Consider the following 26,833-nt stretch of genomic DNA (forward strand, 5'->3'; position numbering starts at 1 on the left):
CCAGAAGCGGAGCTGTGGCTCAAGTAGTACAGTGCTAGCCTTGAGCAAAAGCACACTCTGGGACAGTGTCACAGTGTCCACCCGCCCCCCCCCCCCGCCCCAACACACAGACAAACACTTGAAATAAATAACATGATTTAATTAAAATACCCTGCGCATCCGCACAGGAGCCGTTCCTGCGCCTTTCCAAACGTCCGAGAGCGCGGGCCACGGACTCAGGAGTCACGACGCTTTCCCGGGGTTCGCATGAGGACGCTCCCACTTCTAACTCAGCTCTACCGGGAGTGGGCGGGCGTGTGTGTGAATGAGCCAGGAAGAGGCTTGGCTTTCCCGCACTTCCGCTTCCGCGGTACCTCCGCCCCGCCCCCTCCGGGGTAGACAGCCAATGAAAACCCACGGCGCCTGAGGCGCCCTCGTTTTGAAAGAGGTCTCGCGAGAAGCCTCCGCTGCGCTTCGTAGGGGGGACGGTGGCCTGGCGGGCGGGCGAAATCGCGCGCGTCGCTGCTCAGACGACTAGCACCTGCATTTCCGGGGTCGTGGGACTCCTTCGAGCCCCCGAGGTGGGCTTCGGAGCACCTGGTGCAGGTATCCTCCGTCTCTGGGGTTTGCTGGTGCCCGGAGCCGGGCCGGAGTGGCCGGCGGGAAGGCCCCGCGGTCCGGTCCAACCCTCAGCCCAGCGGCCGAGCCCCCTGCGGGGGGCCCGCGAGGCTCGTCCTGGGCCGGAAGCAGACGCAGGACCCGGTAGCCCGGGTCCCGCTGGCACTGGCGGTGTAGCTTCGAACCACATGTGTGTTCCGGCTTCAAACCTGGGGTCCATCCCTCCCAATAGCTAGCTTATCTTACAAAACGAAACCGAACCCTGTGCTCCGGCAGGAAACGGATGTTTCTCGCTATCCCGGGTTGTGTGTTGAACCTGAACCGTATTCGATCCTTTCTTTGCCCATTCATTTAACTTAACACTAATTTCACATTAAAAGCAAGGAAAGTGAAGATGAGATAGCTTAAGCGTGATAGTGAAGTTGGAGTGGCACCGGAAATACGTTTTCTTAGCCTATTAAACGTAAGGTTCTTAGAAGATCGTAAGACTTTCAGAATTGCCAGTCTGCTTGGCTAGGAAGACTGCTCTGTCGTCTTAATTCATGTTGGTAAAATAGAATATATATGAAGCCTTTTTTTCCACTTAAAACGTGCTATAATTGTTTTTATTTTAGAATTTGAAATCAAGTGCCTCTTTGCTGACCTATGAACACATGACCCAAGAATACGCCGAGAGAAGCCTGTCCTAGAGGTTCTATACCGACCATAAAAATGAGTCCTGCAGATCCACTGTAAGCCTGTTAACTTCTGGAATCTTTTTGAGTATCTGAAATCTATGAACCATGATCACCTTAAGAGAAAATTGGACTGGGAGCCATAGCCCAATAACTAAAGCCCTTGTCTGTCAACTCTAAGGGCCTGAGTCCAAGAGCTAGTATGTCAAAAAGAAAAAACTTATTTAGTAGACAAAAATAACAACTATGAGCAGAAGTATTAGTCATTGCAAAGAACACTCCCAGTGTTTAGAAATCTATACTATATGTTACTAACTTAAGGGACTATGTAGCTGTATATTGGATTCCTGCAGTAATTTTTTTCTTTTTGATGATTTTTCTTTTTGGTATTCTAAAACACCAAATCAGGATAGAAGCTTTTTTTTTTTTTGGTGGTAGAATGGAGTATTAAAACAGCAGGATTTAAGGTCTGGGAGATATATCTATATATATACCTATATATGTATCTGTTTTAATAAGGTTATAACTTTTTGAGAAGTTAATAGAACCTTTTAAAAATTTGTACACATTCTGTATTAAGTTCATGATCAGGAAAACTATCTGATATTAAAGATCTGTTGAATACTTCCAATTTTCAGACCCAAGTTTAAGGCTAGAAAAATGATTTTACTGCATAACTGCTGTGATTTTATGCTAACGTCCCAATTTGCTTGACTGTACTCTCAAATTTCTTGAATAGACTGTACTATTAATACTTTTCACGTTGAACTTTAAAAAAACACTGCACTGTTTTTCAGTGATGATGAAAATACATTTAAAATCTTAGTTGCTACGGATATTCATCTTGGATTTATGGAGAAAGATGCAGTGAGAGGACCTGACACATTTGTCACATTTGATGAAATATTAAGACTTGCCCAAGAAAATGAAGTAAGTTTGATTCACATTTCTTTGATTTTGGCTATCTTTCCTTAGTCCACAGGTTCTCTTTTCTCCTAAGTTAGAGTTACCGTTAAAGGTTCCCGCACATGCTCACATTGCCTGATAATTTTGTGTGCTGTGTGTCCTGATTCAAGAAGTACTTTGGTAAGCAGTCTTAAGGTTTATAAATCCTTACAAAGTACTTAAAATAAATGTGATAATACTATGGCAACTTCTACTTGAAATGAGAAGATTATTTTCATGGTTTTGTTTTTAAAGAACATACACAGGCCATAATGGGAGATAAGGCATATCCAGAATACTCATATGCAATATGTAATAAGAGCCATAAAACTTTCAAGGAAACATAGACTTCGTGACTGAGAGAGCATAGAGAATGTATGCTCTAGGTGAAGCAGGAGTTAGGGCCCTGATGTGAGACATATTAGGTGACTGGTAGGTAGGTTTGGTTCACCTACATGCAATGTGTGCTGAAAGTCTTATAAAGAAGGGTATGAACTACATTAAGGAAGGCTTCAACTGCTAGTGTAGTAGGAAGACCCCTACTCAGGCAGGCAAGCCCACCTAGTTGTCCGAAGTGACAGAGCCCACCGCAACAAAGTTGGTATTAAAGAAGCAACTTTATTGAGAAGGTTCCTACACTGACCGGCCAGGGCCGCAGCACAGGCTCCGGAGCTGATACTGCGACCCCGAGCGGCCCACATGCTTAGGTTTTTAAAGGCAAAAATCACAAGGTGAAGGCTTGTCATGTAGGCGACCATTGAGATTGTCACACACCCAAAAGATTGCACAGTCATACCAGACCACACGCAGGTGGCCAGTGAGATTACACTTTGTCACATAATGTCTGTTTAAACCAGCCTACCATTTTGGGTTTAAATGACTCACAAATTCAAAGGTAAAGCCGGTTGCAGGTAAACATACACAAAGGAGTTTAGTGCAGTTTAACATATACATGTGAAAAGGCGGAGTTTATAGTAAACTCAGGATGTTGCCAGCAGGCCAGCATGAGCTGGATTACTGGCTACCTGTTTAGTTGGTCAGTCCTTAACAGAACAATGAAGGTGGGTCAAGTCGTTAAGGAGAGGGGGACCTAGAGGCATTCTTTTCATTCCAAGAACTGGGCTGGTTGGAGCCAGGGTTTTTGTTTTTTTTTCTATAATCCCTAAAACAAAAAACCTGTAAGGAAGCAGTCCCAGCTCCAGTCTCCTCTCAGGGCCTAGTTCACTAGAATGTGCAATTTGTAAGATTTGAGTCTCTCAGCAGGAGCATTACAGTATGAATTGTGGAGACTTAATTGGGGCTTTAAAAAAAATTGTGGCATTCAGGATGGGAAGGAAGGAAGTGAATGGGAGAAATACAAAAAATAGGCTTGGCAAACTTTGATTAATTTTGAGGGCTTGAGAATGAGGGGAAAGGTATTAGAGTGTCTCAACTATATTGAGTCTGAGAGTGAATGATGATACCATAGTAGAAATAAGTATGTGAAACAATCCCAGCTTCTTGGGAGGCAGAAATAGGAGAATCACTGTTCAAGCTTAGTAGTATGTGTAAAACTTAATGAGACCCTATCTCAAAAGCAAGCTGGGCACGGAAACACCTATGTTCCCAGCAACTCCTGAAGCAAGCAGAGGTAGGGGGATTGTGATTTGGGGCCAGCCCAGGCAAAATTAACAAGCCCTCCATAAAACAAAACTGGGGGTGTGACTAAAGTGGTAAAGGCCCTGAAAGCCTTCAGTACCACACACACCAAAATTATGTGAAGAGCCAGGCACCGATGGCTCATACCTGTAATCTTAGCTACTCAGGAAGCTGAGATCTGAGGATTGTGGTTCAAAGCCAGCCTGGACAGGAAAGTCCATGAGACTCTTATCTTCAGTTGATCACCAGAAAACTGGAGGTGGCACTATGGCTCAAGTGGTAGAGTGCTTACCTCGAGCTGAAGAGCTCAGGGACAATGCCCAGGCTCAGAGTTCAAGCCCCATGACTATTTCTGTGTAAGAGAGAGAGAAAGAGAGAAAGATAGAGAGCAGTGTGTGTGTGTGTGTGTGTGTGTGTGTGTGTGTGTGTGTGTGTAGAGAGTGGACTTTTATTTACATTAATGAATTTTTTATTTACACTTATTCTAGCAGGTAATTAAGTGTCAGTCTAGAGCTGAGAGAGAACTAAAGAGTAAACATAAATATTGGTGACCTGCAAACTAATATTTCCAGCTTAACTTTTTTTTATTATATCTAACAATCAAAGTTCCAATTATAAGTCACACATGGTCGTTCTTAAGATATCTTGTTGCTTGCCAAAATATAGCTTTTGAGTCCTGATTTCCAATTATTTTATTTTTATTATTTTTTTGTGCCAGTCCTGAGGCTTGAACTCAGGGTCTGGGTGCTGTCCCTATCAAGTCTCACTCTACCATGTGCACCACAGCTACTCTTTTTTTTTTTTCTGGTTAATTGGGAATAAGCATCTTAAGGACTTTTGTTGCCTGGGTTGGCTTTTAACCGTGATCATCAAATCTCAGCCTCCTGAGTAGCTAGGATTACAGGTGTGAGCCACTGTGCCCAGCTGTTTCTCAATTTTAGTAATTTCTCAGAGATTCTCAGCTTGCGGCTCTTGGATTGCACTGAGAAATCCCTGTATACCAGCAAAAACAACAGCCCCAGTAATCTCCTCTTTTTCTTCCTTGAGACAACAGGAGAGTTTTATGTGATTGGCCTGGTAGTTTGTGTCTGTTGTAAGGTAACTTAGCAAAGCCACATTTAGGTAGGTGGAATTTTAGAGTCTTTATTACAAGACTAAGCAGTCTGCTGGTTGCCCATAGTAACAAAGGCCTGCAGCCCCCAAATATACATAACATGGTCAGGAAACAGGCTACCAAGGAAAGAATGAACAAAAACAATACCAACAAACCAGTTCAGCTCTCTATTAGAGCTGAATTGGGATGCCATGATGACCTGAGATGAGACTGAAGACAGGAGACAGACCTGATCATGGAGACACACGTGGCATGGCTTAATGGCACCAGTGCTGGTCTAGGCCTAAATAGGATCAGTGCAGGGGGCAGGTCCAAAGGAAATTCCCAGTCCCAGGTACTTGATTGACAAATTCAGTTACCTATCAGCCAAGTGCCTGCCTCTGCCTACAGGAATCTGGACATACCCCTCACCTGGGAGGTGGGGACATTTCCTTCCCCCAGCATGAAGACAAATGCCAGACCCTGCCATCCCCCATGTGGCCAATATGGCACCAGCCAGACCTGACCTCCTTACTTCATGTCCAGTTCTCTTTCTCCATGGGGTCTTGTCTGGAGAGATGGAGCAGAGCTGGGAGAAATGTCCGTGTGGATAGTGATGCTGCCTGACACAACACCACACATCCAGCCTTAACTTTTCTGGAGATTTTCTATTCAGTTTTATCTGTCCTTTTGTTCTTCCTGAGCATCTGTCTGCTATTCTATCTTCATATCTATAAAATTAGTACAAAATTTATGTTAGGTACTAGTATCTCCCAGCTGTAATTCTAGCTACTGAGATCTAAGGAGTGAGATTTGAAGTCAGCCAGGGCAGAAAAGTTCATGAGACTTTTAATCACCAATAACCACCAAAGAGCTGGAATTGAACGTGTGGCTTAAGTGGTAGAGCACCAGCCTTTAGTGAGAGTGTGAGGCCCTTGATTTAAACTCAAGCACACACACACACAGAGAAATATCTTTTGTCATTCTTTTTCCTAGACTGTTGCCCATTTGTCTATTTTCATTGTTTTCCCCTATATCCATTCACTTTTAAAATCATAAGTCAAATTCTGTCACTGTACTGCTTAAAATCTCCCAAATGGCCTCCTATTAATTATAGAATAAATTGAAACTACAAGACTAACTTGATCTGGCCTGGTGTATCCTGCTCTGTCCATGCAGGCATGTTCCATTCCACAACAGTGTAGGTTGGATTACCTGCTGCAGCCCCTGCTCTTGCGGGGGCTGACTTCTCAGGTCACATTTTGCTTTTTTGAAGAGGATTCTTTGATATCTCCAGGAACTCTATAACATTACTTAAAGTAGAACTCTTTTGTTGTTGATGTTGGCAGTACTGGAGTTAAACCCAGTACTCGTGCTTGGTAGGAAAGCACCGTACCACTTGTGTCATGCTCCCAACCCTTTTTGTTGCAGGATCTCATTAAGTTTACATGGGCTGGACTGGAGCTCTTGATCTTCTACCTTCTAAGAAGTTAGGATTACAGGCTGTACCATGATGCTCAAACTTTGTTTCTGCTTCTTTATACTATATCCTCGTACCTAGAAAGGATCTAAGAAGCAGTAGGTTAGGTGACTAGCAGGTGGGTTTGGCTCACTACATTTATACATTTATTGAGTGAAGGAATGGCTGCTTTTATCTCTTTTTTGCTTGGGGCAGAAAAACTAACAAAGCGGGTATATTCCTTCCCACAGAATCTTGCATGTATTTTTTCTTTTGTGACTCTTAAACCCTAAAACAATTCTCTCAGAGGCCAAGTTTCTTTGGCCTTTATTTCCCTTTCCCTTTCATTTTCAATACTTTTTCTCAAATTCATTACTCTTCACTGTTCCCTTCTCTTCAGTATCCTCATGCTGGAACAATTTTGAAATAATCTGTCTTACAACAAAAGAAAAAAAGAAGAAAAAGAAACTGTCTACTACCAAGAATTTTGTACCTTAACCCAGATTTTTAACATTTTACCTAATTTTCTTTTTTTCCCCATCCTTGGGCTTGAACTCAGTTGTCCCTAAACCTCTCTGTGTTCAAGGCTAGTGCTCTATCATATGAGCCACAGCACCATGTAAACCTTTTTTGAGTAGTTTACAAGAGATAAGAGTCTCATGGACTTTCCTGCCTGGGATGGCTTTGAACAGTGATCCTCAGATCTCAGTCTCCTGAGTAGCTAGGATGAGCTACTGGTACCTGGTTTTATCTCATTTTCTTTCTCCCCTCTTTTTTTTTTATTCTTTCATTTTCTGCCTCTCAATTTTTTTCTCTCCCTCAGTTCCTCTTCCATTTTCCCAATCTCCTTCTTAACCTTCCTCTGTATTTGAGAATAAATTCCATGTTTAACCGTAGCACACATACCAAAACTTCCTTTAGTTTTAAGATGCTGCAAGATTGTCTATCGGTTGTGTCCAGGACTCAAGTCAGAATTAAGTGTTATATTTACTTGACATTCTCTTTTAATCTAGTACATTTGCTTGCCTTTGTGTTTCATGGCCCTGATGTTTTTTAAAGTTCAGGTTGGTTATTATGCTCAATAGTCCTCAAATTGGATATGTCTGGATAACATTTCCTTATGATTAGATGTAGGTTTCGCACTTAAAGCAGGAATACAAACAGAAGTGAGTCAAGCCTTTAAAGTAACTTAAAAAATCATTTAAAGTCCTTTAAAATATTTAAAAAACATCTTTTAATGTTTACATTGTTGTAGAATGTATATAAAACTTACTGACCTTAAAGTGTGCAGTTTCATAGTATTAGGTACATTCATATTGCTGTACAGTTAATCTTTAGAACTTCTAAAATTTTGCATAAATGATATCTGTTCACTAACAACTCAAATCTAAGAGTCAGCTTAATTGTCTTGATTTGAAAGGTCCAAATTGAAAGGCCATTTGAGTAAATGAAGCATAAGGTTTCAAAATTTTAAGACATTTAATAATGTCTTTTAAAATGTGTGTGCACAGTATGCATGTGTGTGCCTACACACTCCCATCCTGGGGCTTGAACTCAGGACTTAGCTGTTCTCCCTGAGGTTTTTTTTCTCAAGGCTAGCAGTCTACTACTTGAGCCACAGCTCCACTTCAGGCTTTTTGTGCATTAATTGGAGATAAGAGTCCCAAGAACTTTCCTGTGTAGGCTGGCTTTGAATGACAGTCCTCAGATGTCAGCCTCCTGAGCAGTTAGGATTATAGGCTTGAGCCATGAGTGCCTGGGTTTAAATACAATTTTTTATATTGTTCTGGAAGCAGAGATTTGAGACAAGGTTTCTGTGTACAAGAGCATTGGAAGCTGGGTTGGCCTTTAATGACTTCATCATCCTTCTACCCCAGCCTCCCAAGGAATGGAATTATGCTTAGGAACAAAACTTTTTCTTTTCTCTCCTTTATCTGTGATTTTCTTTTTTTTTTTTTTTTGCCTTTAAAACTTATTTTAACACCATTTTTCCATTTATTAGGTGGATTTCATTTTGTTAGGTGGTGATCTTTTTCATGAAAATAAGCCCTCAAGGAAAACATTGCATACCTGCCTTGAGTTACTAAGAAAATATTGTATGGGTGATCGTCCTGTGCAGTTTGAAATCATCAGTGATCAGTCAGTCAACTTTGGTTTTAGTAAGTAAGTATATTTATGTACTCAAGTGGGTGTTAACTTAGGTGTGATTTCTTTGTGATACACACACACATTAACAACCATTAAATCTTCCATGTAGTCTGGTTTCATATCAAATGTAATTCTTTGAGTTTTCTGTATATACCATTGTGTTAGTTTGCATTTAATACTAGGGGTTACATGTCTTCTTACATTTTATTAGCTTGTATTGTAATACGGTGTGGGGGGGTGGATTTCTTTGTTATATCTTCACACGTGTTTGATCAATCTTAACCTTTTATCACACTCCTTAGATTTCTTTCTCCTTCTTGCTGTCTTCTTCTGTTCATAATCATAATTTAACGTGAAAATTGCAATTTTTGTCTTTTCATACCTGATTTCCAGAAATTACATATTCAACATAATAAGCCTGTATTAATCATGTATATATATTTTAATAGCAACTTGTCTTTTGACTTTGTTTAATGGGCTTTTTTGTTAAGATTTAAGTTTGATGTAGTCAAATATATCATTCATTTTCTTAAAGATATGTGCTTGTTTATCTTATTCTAGTAGTATTCCTCCAGAGCCTTATAAAGAAACCATTGTTTTTTCTTGATTATTGTTCAAGATACACATTACATTGAATGTTTTCTAAATTTCCTTCCTGTGTCAGGTTCGCATTCTTTTTTTTTTTTGGTCAGTCCTGGGGCTTGAACTCTGGGCCTGGGTGCTGTCCCTCAGCTCTTCAGCTCAAGGCTAACGCTCTACCACTTGAGCTACAGTGCCACTTCCAGTTTTATGGTGGTTTATTGGAGACAAGAGTTTCACGGACTTTCCTGCCTGGGCTGGCTTTGAACCGGGATCCTCAGATCTCAGCCTCCTGAGTAGCTAGGATTACAGGCATGAGCCACCAGTGCCCGGCGGTTCTCTTTCTTTCTTTGTCTCTTATGATGGTACTTTTGAAAAGTACTTGTCAAGCATTTTTGTAACTGTTTTATGTTCTCTTGTTTTTCTGTACATTGGAATAGTGGGGAATGAGGCTCATTTGATAGTGTCAGTAGGTATATGCATGGATAGGAGTTTTTATTGATGAGGTTTAACATTGATGGTTTGGTTGTGGAGGTGACTGACAGGTTTCTTCAGGGTAAAGTTATTTCTCTCTTTCTATGTATAAGTGAGTAGTACCTAAGTCCAGCCCATGCTCAGAGGGAGGGGAATTCAATTCTACTTCTGGAGGGAGAAATAATCAGAATAGGAATATATGTTATTAGTATTTTGGGAGAAACATTAAAAATTACTTTGGGAGACAAACTTTAAGATTTTTGTAAGAAATGTCTATTTTTAACTTGTAATTAGTGATTTTATTTAGAATTGCATTCTAAAAGATTTCTGTAACATTTAACATTTTTTACTTATGTTTCCTTTTCATTCATCTTATTTTTGAAGTATACTCTATTTTTAAACTGCTTTCTCTACCCCAACAGACCTGTAGACATATTTGCCTTTTTATGTTGTTGTTGGTCATGGGGCTTGAATTCTGGGCTTGGGTGCTGTACCTGCGCTCTTCAGCTCAAGGTGAGCACTCAGCCACTTGAGCCACAGCACCACTTCCATATTTGCCTTTTTCCTAACTATTGTTTCTTATATTCCATCCCCCAAGTTGGGATGGAACCTAGGACCTCACATGTGCCAAACAAAGCCTCAGCCCCTGAGCCAATCCTTTTTTCTTTATTTTTTGAGGTGGGGTTCACTGTGTTCCCCAGAGAGCCCTTGAAGTTAAGGTCCTCTTTCAGCTTTCTAAGAGGCTACAATTATAGTTGTGTACCACCATTCCTGGTACTTTGCTTTTTCTGAAATAGCTTATGGTAATTTTTGTAATGGAGTATCTATAAGGAGTGAACGCTTATCATTTATTGCTTTTGAGAAGTCTACTGTAAGTATAGTTGCAGGAAAGGGAGTGAGACATGGTAATTAAGACGTTAGAATAGGTGTTCTGAGTTCAAATCCTGGTTTTGTAACTAATTGGACTGAGTCAGTCACTTAACCATTCTACTTCAAGTCCATCTTTTTTTTTTGGGGGGGGGGTCAGTCGTGGGGCTTGAACTCTGGGCCTGAGCGCTGTCCCTCAACTCTTCAGCTCAAGGCTAGTGTCCTACCACTTGAGCTACAGTGCCATTTCTTGTTTTCTGGTAGTTATTGGAGATAAGAGTTTCATGGACTTTACTGCTTGTGCTGGCTTTGAACCACGATCCTCAGAGCTCAGCCTCCTGAGTAGCTAGAATTACAGGTGTGAGCCACCGGGTGCCTGACTAAGTCCATCATTTATAAATTAATACATAAGCCAATTTACAGAGATGTGAAGATTGAGTTAATGAATAGAATAGTGACTGGCATAAAAAAAAGACTAACATACTTATTATAAATAGATTTTTCTCTTCATCTGTAGCATTTATAGTCTTATTTAGTGATGGAGTTAATTCTGTTTCTTGGCATTTTGATTTTTTGTTCAGCAATTCTGAACAGTTTTATCCATTAATTTTTTTCAAACATTGTATTCCATTCTTTCCTATTTGATTTTTTTTTTGAGAGGAGAGATTCCTGGGGATTGAACATAGAGCCTTGCACAGTCTAAGCAAGCAGTTTCCACTGAACTATACCTATAGCTCTTACTGTTTTACTTTGCCTTGTATTGAATTCTGCTTAACTTCCTCTTCCAGTTAACTTAATTCATATAGGAAAATAGGCAAACCAATGTAAAAGCAAGCTCTTTATAGAGGTTATCACTATGGCATGTTTTCGAAACTATGTTTAGTGATTAAGGGAGAGTATAGAAATCTATATGGTCCTGCCATTAATGTAAGAAGGAAAAAAATGTATTCTAAAGCATGTAGAGACATATTTTTGAAAATGTGTAATAGAAAGTGCTAGCATTAATTACCACAGGAACTGGATGGTTAGAAGTAGGAGTAGGTAGAAGATTAAATTGCCTGGATAGAAAGTGGTGATAGCTGGGATTGTTAATTTATGTCATTTGGATTCCAAAGGATATGTATTGTCATGCTTTCCTCTCTGTTCAGAAAATTCTTACACAAAAATTTTAGAGCTGGGCACTGGTGGCTCATACTTGTAAGTAAAACTAGCTACTAAGAAGGCTGAGATATGAGGATCACAGTTCAAAGCCAGCCCAGGCAGGAAAGTCTGTGTAACTGTTATCTCCAATAAACTACCAGAAAACCGGAAATGGAGCTGTGGCTCAAGTGGTAGAGTGCTTGCCTTGAGCTAAATAGCTAAGGGATAGCACCCAGCCCCAGAGTTCAAGCCGCACAACCGACAAAAAAAAAAAACAAAACAATTTTTTTTTTCTTTTGCTGGTCATGGGGCCTGAACTCTGGGCCTGGGCACTTTCCCTGAGCTCTTCATCTCAAGGCTAGTGCTCTACCACTTGAGCAAGCACTTGAGTAAGGCAAGCACTCTACCACTGAGCCACCTTCCCAGCCCCTCATCCCTGATTTTTAAGAGGGTAGAATGGTAAAAATACATTGGCAAGCCAGACACTGATGGCTCACACCTGTAATCCTAGCTACTGAGGAGGCTGAGATCTCAGGATCACAGTTCAAAGCCAGCCTGGAAAGTCCATGAAACTCTTATATACAATTAACCACCCCAGGACACTCTCTCTGTCTCTCTCTGCCTATCTCTGTCTCTCTGTCTCTCCCTTCTCTCTCTCAAGGAAGGAAGGAAATACAGACATTGACAAATAGCTTGGCAGTTTTTTTAGAAAGTACTAGACATACATTTACAATGTAATTCAGCAATTCCCTTACATATTTATCTAAGGGAAATGAAATATATCTATTCACAAAGACTTGTCTGGTTTATTTATTTTATTTATAATAGCCGAGCTCTGGAAAACACATGAAAGTCTTTTAACAGAGAGATAATAGATTGTGATATGTTCATATAGTGACATATTATTCAATAATAAAAGCAATGCGTAACTGATCCTTACAGCAATATGGAAAAATAGGAAAAACATGGAGAATGAAATAAGGCAGACCCTAAAGCAAAGTATATCATATTACATCTATTTTAATCTCTCAAAAGGACACACTATGTGTATAATGAGAAAATGAAATTCATTGGTTATCTCCAGCCAGGCATTAAGGACAACTGATTGGGAAGAAGACTGATAAAAGTTTTAGGACAAGGGAAATATGTTTAAGTGACTATGATAGTTATTACTAAAAATTACTTAACTATATTCTAAAAATATAAAGCTGTAATGTGGGTGTCATTTGCTATTTATTGCATCAATGTTGGGGAATGTTTTGTACTTTATAGAAAATTTCATCTTTTTTTTTTTTTAGGTTTCCATGGGTGAACTACCAAGATGGCAATCTCAACATTTCAATTCCGGTCTTCAGCATTCATGGCAATCATGATGATCCCACAGGGGTAATTACTACTTATAGTTTGTTCAAATTTTAGAAGTCATTAATTTATCTGTTGTAAACATTCTTGTATTTTATCTAGTTTATAGTCAATTTGAGTTTGTTGTCATTAATATAGGCATTTATGCTGCTTTTCAGATTTTTTTTTTTAAAAATGTAGACTTTGTATAAGGCATTCTTTAATTTATTGGAGCCAAGTTTAACAGTTAATAGCCAGGAGTAGGATTTACATAGCTTTCTAAGTTTATCAGTGCTTTTATCTCTTAAAATCTCACTATAAGATGTTTGCTAATGCGGGTGCTGGTGGCTCATACCTTAATATTTCTTTTCTTTTCTTTTTTTTTTTTTGTTGGTTGTGGGGCTGAACTCTGGGCCTGGACACTGTCCCTCATAGCTCAAGGCTAGAACCCTACCACTTGAGTCACAGCACCACTTCTGGCTTTTTTCTGCTTATGTGGTGCTGAGGAATCAAATCTAGGGCCTCATGCATGTGAGGCAAGCACTCTACTACTGAGCCAACTTCCCAGCCCACCCCCACCCTTTTTATAACGCCTTAATATTCAGAGGAATTATTTGTGATGAGATCTTAACTTGGCATTTATTTGGTATGTAATTTCAGTTGTTGTACGTCTAGATTAGGATACTGTTTTAAGCTACACTTTTGTAAGAACAGGTTGAACATCCCTAATTCAAAAATTTGAAATCCAAACTGCTCTAAAATCTGAAAGTTTCTGCTTACACAGTTTTGGATTTTGGATAATTTGTACAGTTTGGATTTTTGGTTTAGGATGCTTAGTTGTAAGTTCTGTCCAAATATTCTGACATATAAGGACTCCAAACTCGGAAATATTCTCATTTTGGATGTAAGAAATATGTTTCCTGTAGGATATATTGCTTTAATAAGTAATGTGATAGTTCTTCAGGTCACTTACTCTTCTATATATAATATTATTTTGTATAGGCAGATGCACTCTGTGCTCTGGATATTTTAAGTTGTGCTGGATTTGTAAATCACTTTGGACGTTCAATGTCTGTGGAGAAGATAGACATTAACCCAGTTTTGCTTCAAAAAGGAAGCACAAAAATTGCTCTATATGGTTTAGGTAAGATGGCTTTATTTTACTATTATGTCTATAAATAATTGTTTAAACAATTAGGAGATTAAATTTTGAAGTTAACTTTGTAGCCCTGTGAAAAAAGTAGAACAATCCGGTGGGCACTTGTGGCTCATGTCCATAATCCTAGCTACTCAGGAGGCTGAGATCTGAGGATTGCGTTTCAAAGCCAGCCCAGGCTGAAAAGTCCCAGTGAGACTACGATCTCCAGTTAACCACTCAAAAACTGGAAGTGGTACTGTGGCTCAAGTAGACACGGACAGTGCCCAGTCCATGAGTTCAAGCCCCACAACTGACTTAAAAAAAAAAAAAAAGAATAAATCTGATCATTCTTTACTAGTGACTACTAATTGATGGAAGGTTTTATTTAAAATGTTTTAAAGTAAGGGCCAATAGCTGTTCATACTAGTTAATTGCAGTTTTGGTGGAAAAAAAATTTTTGTTTACTTTTTTTTGTTTACTATTTATTGTTTTGGGCTTTTTCTTTTTGACAGTTGAATTACAGAATAATTTACACAACTGAACTGTGGTCTTAGAAGTCTTTGAAAGGTCTGGTGCAACACATGTTAACTACTAGTCTCATGTAAATACTAAGCATTTGAAATATGGCTGGTCTCAAATTGCTTGCTGTAACTAAACACAGTATTTAAGAGGTTAAGGAAAAATCAAAATCTATTATTAACAAATGGATAAGTTAAAAATAACTTTTCCATTTTAGTTTTAATATGACTACAAGAATTTTTTTGCTGGTGGTGGGGGCTGGGTGCTGTTCCTCAGCTCTTCAGCTCAAGGCTAGTGCTCTACCTCTTGAGCCACAGTGCCACTTCTGGCTTTTTCTGCTTTTGTGGTGCTGAGGAATTGAACCCAGGGCCTCATGCATGCAAGTCAAGCACTCTACCACTGAGCCACCTTCCCAGCCCAAGAAAATTTTAAATTATTTATTTCATGTGTAGTAGTATCATGTGTTATACAGCTATTGGACAGTACAAGTTTAGAGCTATATCATCTCTAATATCAAAAAATTTGCTTATTTGCTGTATTAGCTTTTTTTTTTTTTTTTCCTGGCAGTCTTGGGGCTTGAACTCTGGGCCTGGGCACTGTCCCTGAGCTTCTTTTGCTTAAGGCTAGCACTCTACTACTTGAGCCACAGTGATACTTCTGACCTTTTCTGTTTGTGTAGTACTGAGGAATCAAACCCAGGGCTTCATGCATGCAAGGCAAGCACTCTACCTCGAAGCCACATTTGTACCCCTGCTTTATTAACTTTAGTGTCTTCAATTTATTTAGTGTTTAGTAGGTAAAATGAAAGATCACATTTATTATCTTGTAAGTTTTGTATCTCACGTACTTTTTTTTTTGGTCAGTCATGAGGCCTGGGTCTGGGTACTGACCCTCAGTTTTTCATGTATCTATCCCACACCTTTCCCTTTGACTGTACACTCTAGAATAATCTTTTAATCAGCATGTTTCTTAGCATCCTGGTTTCTTCTCCAGATGTGTTCTCTACCATACCACTTTCCAAGCATCTCTACTAGGCTCTGAGGATCCTGTTTTGAGCAGAAGAGGGCTGTTGATCTCTTTGCTCCCCACTACTTTTCTGCCTCCAAACACGCCACTCTTTTGTAGTTTAGGCCATCAAGTTAAACGGCCATCTCTTTTTCTTCAAAACTCTTTTTTTTGGTGGGGGGCTGGGAGGAGGTAATTTGTAGGGCTTGAACTCTGGGCCTGGACACTGCCCCTCAGCTCTTCAGCTCAAGGTGAGTGCCCTACCACTTGAGCCGCAGTGCCACTTCCGGTTTTCTAGTGGTTTATTGGAGATAAGAGTCTCATGGACTTTCCTGCCCGGGCTGGCTTTGAACTGTGATCCTCAGATCTCAGTCTCCTGAGTAGCTAGGATTACAGGTGTGAGCCACCAGCACCCAGGTTCAATCTTTTTTTTTTCCTCCGGGTTTTGTCAGCGTTCTTAGGCTCTGATACTTAAGTAGGTTAACTTTCTATTGTTAGCTTTGCATGCCTTGACAATTGTCTCCAATTAGATGTTCTACATCCAGCATTAGCTGTTTATTTCATTGACCACACTTAAAAGAATTCTCCCTAAGAGGCCACTTCTTACTCCTTTTTTTTAATTAAAAAAAATTTTTTTTTGATCATGAGCCTTGAACTCTGGGTGTGGGTGCTGTCCCTCAGCTCTCAGCTCAAGGCTAGTGCTTTACTACTTGAGCCACAGCACCACTTCTGGCTTTTCTGTTTATGTGTCTGAGGAATCAAACCCAGGGCCTCATGCATGGCGAGGCAAGCATTCTACCGCTGAGCCACCTTCCCAGCTCCAAATGATACTATTTTTAAGCAATTCCAGAATTCAGGCATATCTCAAAACAGTAAAATGCAATAATAATACTCTTGAGAAACATAATTTGGGAACAAAATACATTCAGTTTTAACACCAAACTAAGAAAATAAAACTGCTAGAATTTCCCATTTCAGGATCCATTCCAGATGAAAGGCTCTATCGAATGTTTGTCAATAAAAAAGTGACAATGCTGAGACCAAAAGAAGATGAGAACTCTTGGTTTAACTTATTTGTGATTCATCAAAACAGGTAAAGCTCTGAAATTTTTTTGTTGGTAGTGAGGTTTGAACTCGGGACCTGGGTGCTGTCCCTCAGCTCTTCAGCTCAGAGCAAGCCCTCTACCACCTGAGCTACAGGGCCACTTCCAGTTTTCTGGTGGTTAGTTAATTGTAGAGAAGAGTCTCATTTTCCTGCTGGCTTTGAACTGTGATTCTCAGATATCAGCCTCCTGAGTAGCTAAGATTACAGGCGTGATCCCCCAGCACTGGGCTTAAGCTCTGAAAATTTTTGATCAAAGTAGTGAGCTTCCCAAATTTGTTTTTAAGTTCACCCACTTTAGTAAAATGACCTTATTTTTTAAAGATTGTCAGTGAAGAATCAAAACTAAGATTTACTTTGTGTGACTTAATTCTGAAACCATTTTTAATATAAATACCTGTAAGGTTATTTGCAGTGAATTTAAAGATCTATATAGACTTAATATGAGATTTTTTTTCTAGGAATTTATTTATTTATTTATTTAATCTTGGTGTAGGAGTAAACATGGAAGTACTAACTTCATTCCAGAACAGTTTTTGGATGACTTCATTGATCTCATTATCTGGGGCCATGAACATGAGTGTAAAATTGCTCCAACCAAAAATGAGCAACAACTCTTCTACATATCACAGCCTGGAAGCTCTGTAGTTACTTCTCTTTCTCCAGGAGAAGCTGTAAAGAAGTAAGTTTTTAAGAAATCCTTGCTGTAATAACTTGCTGATCATACCCTAGGTTCAAGATACGGACAGTATACAATGGTTTATTAGGGTACTTATAAAGCTTGATAATTTTTTTTATTGTGAAAATACTGTACGGAGGGGTTACAATTACATGGGCAAGGTAATGCAAGGTAATGAGTACATTTCTTATCAAGCATTGTTGCCTCCTCCTTTGTTTCCCCTTCCCATCCCTTCCCATCCCCCCCCCCTCCTGCCCTTGATCATTTGTTGAGTTTCCCTCCTTTCCCAGGTTTGGTTGCTTTAGGTTTTGTACATGTGCGTGTGTGTTCTATCTGGCTATCTACAGTCTTATAACAGAATTGGAGGTTATGTTAAGCAAAGTAAGCTGGGTTCAAGCCTATGTTTCTTCATATGTAAACGCTAGACTTAAAACAATCATATAGGTAAGCAATTACATACAGGATCACATATACCTACATACATTTGTAATTTTAAAACTGAGGAGCTTAGGGCTGGGAAGGTGGCTCAGTGGTAGAGTGCTTGCCTTGCATGCCTGAGGCCCTGGGTTCAATTCCTCAGCACCACATAAGCAAAAAGAAAAAAGCCGGAGGTGGCGCTGTGGCTCAAGTGGTAGAGTGCTAGCCTTGAGCTGAAGAGCTGAGGGACAGTGCCCAGGCCCAGAGTTCAGGCCCCACTACCAGACCCCCCAAAAAAAACAAAAAAACTGAGGAGCTTAGAAAGGGGGAAGGAAAAGAGAATATTAGAGGTGAACAGTACTGAAATACAGTGCACTTGTGAGTAAAGAGAAAAAAATACAGCTTATTGAAAGTTCTTAAATAGGGAGCAGTAGGAATGGAAAATTGAAAGTAAAATGAGTAATCCAGCTGATTAAAAACTGCATATGCACCTATGAAATGCCATGGTGTAACCCCTTAGAACAGTCAGCAAAGAATGGAGCTGGCGATCCTAGAGACAACCTGGTATTTGCTTCTTAAATGTGAGCTCAGTGGCTTCTCTGCAGCATGAGTGTTGGCACCAGGTTCTGTAGCAAAGAGCGTGCTCTTGAAATGAAAGGACTAAAGTGACCGATGCTCTATGAATGTTTTAATGAACAGTTCCTCATTTTCTGCAGGATAAAACTTAGGCTCTGTATATGGTAGTTTGCCACTTATACCCTGGTCTTGCTCTGCTGTCAGAGCCTGACTTCCTCTTCTTTATCGTGATCATCTGACACATGAACTTCTGGTCTCCCAAGAGGGTTCACGACTTTCTTGCCACTGGAACTTGAATGTGTCCTTCACCTTTGGCAATTAGACAAGTTTCTATTCACCATTAAAGGGCTGGCTCAAATGTTGCTGGAATAAAACCATGTGCCCTCCCAAGATATATTTGTTTCCAGTTCCCTGGAGTCTATGAATATTATGTGGCAAAAGAGAAGATTGAGGTAAAGCTTTTGATAGTTGTTTCATGGCTGCTTGTGTCAGATTATCTGAATGGGTGCCAAAAACAATAATTAACCCTTGTAAGAACGAACTCTGGGCCATTAGTTGCACTGGACATGGATAAAAATGAACTAAGCAACTCAAGGGCAGTGATGGGAGGGAGGAAATGAGAAAGAGGGAACAACAGCTGATACTAAGCAAATGGAAAGAAACATACCTATCACCGGATCTGGAAGAAATAGTTTTATTGTTAATGTTCGGAGAGTTCGTAAATTATATAGATTAGAATGATGATGATTATCATTGTGAAGGTTAAAATGTGTTTATGAGTTTAGCTAAATATAACTACACCACAGTACTGTGAAGTTTATGTAGTTAATCTCAGTAAAAAAATCTTTGAGAAAAAAATAAAGATCTCAAGGGACGAAGACAGACAGATACACAGAGAAGGAGGAGACATGGCCACAACTGAGGAATGACATCAGATACTGGAAAAGATTAATAGATCTCTCTAGAACTTGCAGAAAAAGTAGGGTCTTGCTGACATCCTAAGTTTTGACTTCTGTTAGATGAGGAAGTGGAATGTTTGCTTTTTTTCATGTGAGAATGACAGGAATCCTTCCACTAATACCATTCCATAGTGTAAAAGTTAAGGAATAAATAAATAAACATTTATTTGTAAGACTGATTTTAGAAACAAAGTGATAAGTAGTTTTAACCTATGCATTTTCATAAGGAAATTTACATGGGGACTGAGCTCTTACTATCTCCATTTCAGACACGTTGGTCTTCTGCGTATTAAAGGAAGGAAAATGAATATGCAGAAAATTCCTCTTCACACAGTGCGGCAGTTTTTTATGGAGGATATTGTTCTTGCTAATCATCCAGACATTTTTAACCCAGATAATCCTAAAGTAACCCAAGCCATACAAAGCTTCTGTTTGGAGAAGGTAATGGTTTTAAAATTAATGATCTACTATAGTTGAAAATTATTTACTTTTAATTAAATGATTCAGTAGAGTGGAGAGAAGCCTTAACATGTTTTCATAAAGCTAGTAGATCACCATTTCATTAAATGAGTTTGTGTGAAATAAATTTTCTATTCTTTTATGCCATTGAAATAGAGGACTGTGAGATTTGGAAAAACTTTAATTATACTCTTCTAAGCTTTTCCCCCTCTTCTTTTTTATCCTAATGTGATAAGTAGTTTATTTCATTGGCAGATGGGAGGATATTTTGGAACTTAGACTCTGTAATAGTCTTCATTAGGCACCCATTTCACTTAAGGTAGTCCAAACCAAAAGTTTTGCACCCTGTGCTTCAGCATCAACCCATCACCATCAACCCCAGCCTGTTTGGCTGGGAATGTGGCTTAGTGGTAGAGTGCTTGCCTATCATGCATGAAGCCCTGGGTTCGATTCCTTAGTACCACATAAGCAGAAAAAGCTGGAAGTGGTGTTGTGGCTCAAGTGGTAGAGTGCTAACTTTGAGCAAAAGAAGCTCAGGGACATGTCCAGGCCCTGAGTTCAAGCCTCAGGATTAGCAAACAAAAAAACAAACACAAAAACCCCCTTTTATGTTAAGGAATGATATTAGTGGAAGGACTACAAAACAGTATGTGTATATATATATTTTCCCCAATATAAATATTTATCTGTATAATCCATTTCCCCACCCCCCTCCCCGCAGTGGGTCTTGAACTCTGGGCCTGGGTACTCTCCTTGAGCTCTTCAGCTCAAGTCAAGCACTCTGCCATTTGAGCCATAGCACTACTTCCAGTTTTTTGAGTGGTTATTGGAGATAAGAGTCTCACAGGGGCTGGGGGTTTAGCCCAGTGGAAGGGCGCCCGCCTGGCGCGCACAAGGCCCTGGGTTCTGTCCTCAGCCCTGGGGAAGAAAAAAAAAAGTCTCATGGACTTTCCTGCCCGGGCTGGCTTTGAGCTGCAATCCTCAGATCTCAGCCTCCTGAGTGGCTAGGATTACAGGCATGAGTCACCAGCACCTGGCTATGAAACAATATATTTTGAAAGATGTTTATAAATCACCTGGGAAATAAAGATGACCATAAAGTGGAAAATTTTGATATGAAAATAAACACTATTTAGACAGTTTAAAATTACATTTAGTACTATGGTTTTTAATCTTTATTTTTATTCTCAGATTGAAGAAATGCTTGAAAATGCTGAACGGGAACGGCTAGGGAACTCTCAACAGCCAGAGAAGCCTCTTATACGACTGCGAGTAAGCTCTGAACTTAGCATAGCAGTTTACATGGATTGTTTTAAAAATAAGGCAAATTTTCAAAGTCAGAACAGCATTGGAGACAAAGGAATAAAGCTGTAAGGATTTGACCTAATCCCAGTTGAATTCTTACAGGTTTGATGTATTTGAGTTTTGTCATTTTTAAAAGTTTGTTCTGTTTCATACATTGAGATCATCTTTTGTTCTTGCTCTCTCTTACCTTGGCCTTCTTGTAGTTGCTTAAACATAACAGGTACATTGTTACTTCTTCAAGTCTGCTCAAATGCCACCTTGCTATGGCTTGCCCTCCTTATGATTACAATCCTGTTCTTCTCCCTGACTCTGCTGATGTCACTTACCTTCTCCCTTGTTTTATGTTTAAGTAATAAGTCTTCCTAATTATATGAATTTTTTGTTTTAGATATATAGCCTATACTCTTCATCTAACACATGAATCCTCTGGCCATTGAACATCAAATTCAGTGATTTTTTTTTTTTTTTCATCTCACTGAATTACAGTTTGTAACTTCTTTTGTTGTTGTTGGTCGTGGGGCTTGAACTTGGGGCCTGGGCACTGTCCTTGAGCTCTTGAGCTCAAGGCAAGTGCTCTACTACTTGAGCTGCAGCACCACTTCTAGTTTTCTGCTGGTTAATTGGAGATAAAAGTCTTATGGATTTTCCTGATGGCTTTGAACTGTGATCATCAGATCTCAGCCTCCTGGGTAGCTAGGATTACAGATGTGAGCCACTGGTTCCCGGCTGATTTGTAACTCTTGAGTTATCTTTTCCTCTTCCTGTTCATTATCTGTCTTATGGCATTATGGCTTGAACAAAGTCTTATGGAGTGTTGACTCCTATGTTTTATTTTATTTTTTTACATTTTTTTTAAGCTTCTTTTAAAGATGGGTATGGCTATGTGCTTAAGTTTTAGCTAGTGACATAAGTAGAAGCATTATAAGTAGAGCCTTGGGGAAGTCTTTTTTTTGGGGGGAGGGGGAGTGTCGGTCATAGGGCTTGAACTCTGGGCCTGAGCACTGTCTCTCAGCAATTCAGCTCAAGGCTAGTGCTTTACCACTTGACCCACAGCGCCACTTCCATTTTTCTGATGGTTTGTTGGAGATAAGAGTTTCAAGGCTTTTCCTGCCCAGACTGGCTTTGAACTGTAATTCTCAGATCTCAGCCTCCTGAGTAGCTAGGATTACAGGTGTGAGCCACCAGCACCTGGCTGACTCCTGTGTTTTAGATCTCCTTGTTGATATGTATGTTCGGAGTCCTCTAAAAAGCCTGATACTCAGGGAGTGTGAATCCTTAAACCAGTGACATTGCCATCATCCAAGAAGCTCAAAAATATAAAATCTCAGACCTCACATCAGTCCCATTCGGCAGTAGACTCCATTGCTTTTTTACAGAATATCCATAAAAGGTTGTATGCACATTAAACCTTGAGAATTTCTGGGGTGTAGGGAAAACAGTTGAAGGTCAAGGCTGGCTGATTGGGCCATGGCATTAGTTAGTATGACCTGGAACAGTTCAGTCTCTCTTTAGAAATCTCTGAGATTCAAGTGAATTAAAACGTGTCTGGAGCACAGTAAATGTTCTAATCTGGTCCCTTTGGTCCTTCCTACAGTCATTGTTATATTTAAGCCATTATGGTTACTTACTGCCTATAACTGCAACCTCCTACCTGAACTCTACCTCAGATGCCTCCTTGCCCACTACCAGTCTGCCCTCCACACTAACAAGAACAAATCAAAACTTTATAGTAATACAGACCTAGTTTGTATGACCTGATCTAAACCGACTTCTTAGTCTTCTTTCTCCTTAGCACATCCTAATTTCTAATTTCACACGAGCCTTCACTCATGTATGTGCAAACATACTTCTTTCTTGCTTTCTATTTCTTTCAGCCACCACTTAAACCTACCCCTCAAGAGTTAACTGCTGCTTGTTCTTTTTCTGCTTGTATATGCTTCTTATAGCAGCATTTATACTCTGCTTGTGATTTATTTACATTTATCTTCTTTGTCAGTTCCTGAATTTATTTTGTTGTTACTATTCTGGTCTTGGGACTTGAACTCAGGGCCTGGGTGCTGTACTTGAGTTTTTGCTCAAGGCTAAGGACTCATCTCTTGAGCCACTTGAGTTCTCCTGGCTTTTTTGGTGATTGATTGGATCGGGTTGGCTTGGAATCTAAGGTCCTTAGATCTTAGCCTCCTGAGTAGCTAGGATTAAAGACATGAGCCCCCAACCCCAGCAGCTTATGATTTTTTTTTCTTTTGGTTGGTCGTGGGGCTTGAATTCTGGGCCTGGGTGCTGTCTTTGAGCTCTTCAGCTCAAGGCAAGCACTCTACCACTTGAGCCACGTGCCACTTCCGGTTTTCTGGTGGTTAATTGGAGATAAGAGTCTCACAGACTTTCTTGCCTGGGCTGGCTTTGAACCATGGTCCTCAGATCTCAACCTCCTGAGTAGCTAGGAGGATTTCAGGTGTGAGCCACCAGTGCCCGGCTCCAGCTTAAGAATTTTTTTTTGTCGGTTGTGGGGCCTGAACTCTGGGCCTGGGCACTGTCCCTCAGCCCTTCATCTCAAGGCTAGCACTCTACCACTTAAGCTACAGAGCCACTTCTGGCCTTTTCTGCTTATGTGGTGCTGAGGAATGGAACCCAGGGCCTCATGCATGCAAGGCAAGCACTCTACCACTGAGCCACCTTTCCAGCCCCCAGCTTATGAAATTTTTTTTTCAAATTTTTTATTGTGATTAAGTGGTTACATAATTTCCCAAATTTCACAGTATTGTGTGATGGTGATGCTCAGTTAAAGTCACAAACACACTCTTAACTTTTCCTGGAGCAAATTGTCTATCACGGTATATAACATTTATGAGTTCTATGAGCTTTGCAATACAGTTATTTCTTCCATATTGGGTGGTATGTACATTTTTTTTGTTTTGCATCCAGCTTATGAATTTTTAACAACAAAATTGTGAGAGTATTTTGGGAGCTTCAAGGGTTTTTCTTTTTTTACTGGTATCAGGATTGGAACCCAGGCCTTGCGTTATTATTCCCCTTTTTTGCTTACTGCTCTAAAACTTGAGTGAAACCACCAGTCTTCATTTTGGTGATTAATTGGAAGTGGTCTTCAAAACTTTTCTGCTTAGGCTGGTTTTGAACCATAATCTTTGGATCTCAGTTGCCTAGATTATAGGTATGAGCTACCAGTGCCTAGTTGAAGATTGTGTTTTCTTTATGGTTGCATCACTTGCCATTTAGCAGAGTACTTTGAGCAGTAAGGACATCCAATAAAATTGGTTTTCTGAGCAAATTTTGTTATTCTTAGGATCAGGAAATTATAAATAAAGGTAGGTTGGAGTAAAACTGTTAAAATCAGGGTAGGAGAACTTTATAGCTTAGTTGTAGAACACTTGCCTAACATATACAAGACCTCAGGTTCAAGTTCCTCTCCCTCCCCCAGAGATCTAGTTAGCTAAGAATTTTTTTTAAATGACATGGCAGTAGTTAATGACATGGCAGTTTTTTGATATGGCAGATTATCTGGATAATACATTGATAGTTACTTCAGAGGAATCACATGATACTCTCATCAGGGAAACAAATCCTGTAATTTTTCATCCATGTCTGAAGTCATTAGAAGCAACCAGGCTTAAAGAGCAAATTGACATTCCTTATCTAAAACACAGCAAGTTTTTAATTCATTCTTAAATATTGTGTAGATAATATTATACAAACATACCAACTAGTGGACTATTATTAAATTCATTGAATGGATCTTACAGTACCTATTTGTATGTCTAGTGAAGAACATAGAAACTAGGAGAGATTTTGAACTTATTGGTTGGAGGTGAAATTAGAGACATAATAAAGAAATGCAAATATATGAACAGAAGCTTAGCAGATGATCCCAAGTGTGATGAAGGATGGACACTTGTGATGAAGGTTTATAGCTATCTTTGGGAAGATCTTGCCTTGAGAGAGATTATTAGTTGCCCTAAGATAGCATGTTTTGAAGGTCATTGTTTCACACTGCTCAGACCTGATTCTTTCCTGTCTGTATTTTCCCAGCATTCATTCTTGTCCAGTTTGAAGATACATTCCCATCCCTGAAATGATGGACCAATGCACTAATGCCTCTAAGGCTGACATTTTAGTTTTTTAGGGGTTTATCTTTAAAACTTGTTGAGAAATTTCATCCCCTTTCAAATGGCACACCTGGTATTGATTGGTGTCATGGGAAATATCCAATATTATGGAAGTGTTTTGTTTAGGGATTCTTTCTTTGTTTTTTTTTTTTTTTTTGTTATACTTGGTAGGCAAGCCCACTAGTACCTGTTCCATGCTCCCAGTCCTTTTGCTTTCAGTGTTTTTCAGATAGGTTATTTATGCTCATGTCTGGGCTAACTTAGACTTCAGTCCTGTATACAAGTAGTTGGGATTACAGAGGCACACACCACCATGGTGGAAATTCTTGCTGTAACCTGATTATTTCAAGCAAAGTATTTCACTTAACTTTTACCTTTTTAAGTATTTAAATATGCCGGGCGCCCGTGGCTCATGCCTGTAATCAATCCTAGCTGCTCAGGAGGCTGAGATCTGAGGATCGAAGTTCAAAGCCAGGCCAGGCAGGAAAGTCTGTGAAACTCTTATTTCCAATTAACCGCCAGAAAACTTGAAGTGGTGTTGTGGCTCAAGTGGTAGAGTGCTCACCTCGAACTGAATTGCTCAGGGACAGCACCCAGGCCCAGAGGTCAAGCCCATGACCGACCCCACCCCCCAAAAAATTATATATATATATATATATATATATATGTATGTATATAATATACAATATACAAAATGTATTATAGAAAACTAATTTATAAATTTGTATGTATTAAACCATAACGTTACATGCATCAGAAAATAAGTAATAAAAATAGACAAATTGTGGTTTTTTAGATTTCTTAAGTTATTCTGTATTTCTAGGTGGACTATACTGGAGGTTTTGAACCTTTTAATGTTCTTCGCTTTAGCCAGAAATTTGTGGATCGGGTAGCTAATCCAAAAGATATTATCCATTTTTTCAGGCATAGAGAACAAAAGGCAAAAACAGGTAAGCTAGTTAATTTTACAAGTTAAAGAATATTCTTGATCTGTGTTACTCCTTCAACATTTTCACTCCTCTTTGGCCTATTCCTTCTCTTTGTTAAGTGGCAAAAATAAATAAATAAAAAATATATCCTACAGAATTAAGAAAGTGGGGGAACGGGTGGTTTGGGAAGGGTGGCTAGAATGTTGAAAGAGTTAACATTGATCAGGACCCACTATATTCATAAACTGCTTTGTTGAATGGCAACTCCTTTGTACATCTACTTAAAGATAATACAAATGTTTAAAAATTAAAAGAGAATGTTCTTACAGTTTAAATCAGCTTTTGGTAAAAAACAAAATAATGGAAGATGTTTTAGTATAAAACATTGAGCAGAAATTTCTTTTTTTAATTCATTTTTTTAAAAGCTTTGTGGATATCACTGAAGAAATGTGGAAGGCTTCTTCCAAAAATAGTGGTTTTAAGGGGCTGGGAAGGTGGCTTAGTGGTAGAGTGCTTGCCTTGCGCACATGAGGCTCTGGCTTCGATTCCTCAGCACCATATAAGAAAAAAGAAAAAAGCCGGAAGTGGCGCTGTGGCTCAAGTGGTAGATCGCTAGCCTTGAGCTGAAGAGTGCCCAGACCCAGAGTTCAGGCCCTGACCGGACCCCAA

General features: G+C 39.6%; 1 protein-coding gene across 1 annotated transcript in view; it reads left to right on the forward strand.

The window, feature by feature from the left end:
- Positions 1-454: 454 nt before the first annotated feature.
- Mre11a (MRE11 meiotic recombination 11 homolog A (S. cerevisiae)) overlaps positions 455-26,833 on the forward strand; it is a 45,504-nt gene continuing 19,125 nt past the window's right edge. The window contains exons 1-11 of the mRNA XM_013028814.1: positions 455-585; positions 1,212-1,328; positions 2,069-2,201; positions 8,409-8,569; positions 12,913-13,000; positions 13,958-14,099; positions 16,596-16,710; positions 17,216-17,401; positions 19,620-19,791; positions 21,001-21,081; positions 26,059-26,185. Coding sequence (XP_012884268.1) covers positions 1,309-1,328; positions 2,069-2,201; positions 8,409-8,569; positions 12,913-13,000; positions 13,958-14,099; positions 16,596-16,710; positions 17,216-17,401; positions 19,620-19,791; positions 21,001-21,081; positions 26,059-26,185 — 1,225 coding nt within the window. The 5' untranslated portion in view covers positions 455-585; positions 1,212-1,308. The remainder of the gene's footprint in view (positions 586-1,211; positions 1,329-2,068; positions 2,202-8,408; positions 8,570-12,912; positions 13,001-13,957; positions 14,100-16,595; positions 16,711-17,215; positions 17,402-19,619; positions 19,792-21,000; positions 21,082-26,058; positions 26,186-26,833) is intronic.

Source organism: Dipodomys ordii, unplaced genomic scaffold (genome assembly GCF_000151885.1).
Source record: "Dipodomys ordii isolate 6190 unplaced genomic scaffold, Dord_2.0 Scaffold114, whole genome shotgun sequence".
NCBI lineage: Eukaryota > Metazoa > Chordata > Mammalia > Rodentia > Heteromyidae > Dipodomys > Dipodomys ordii.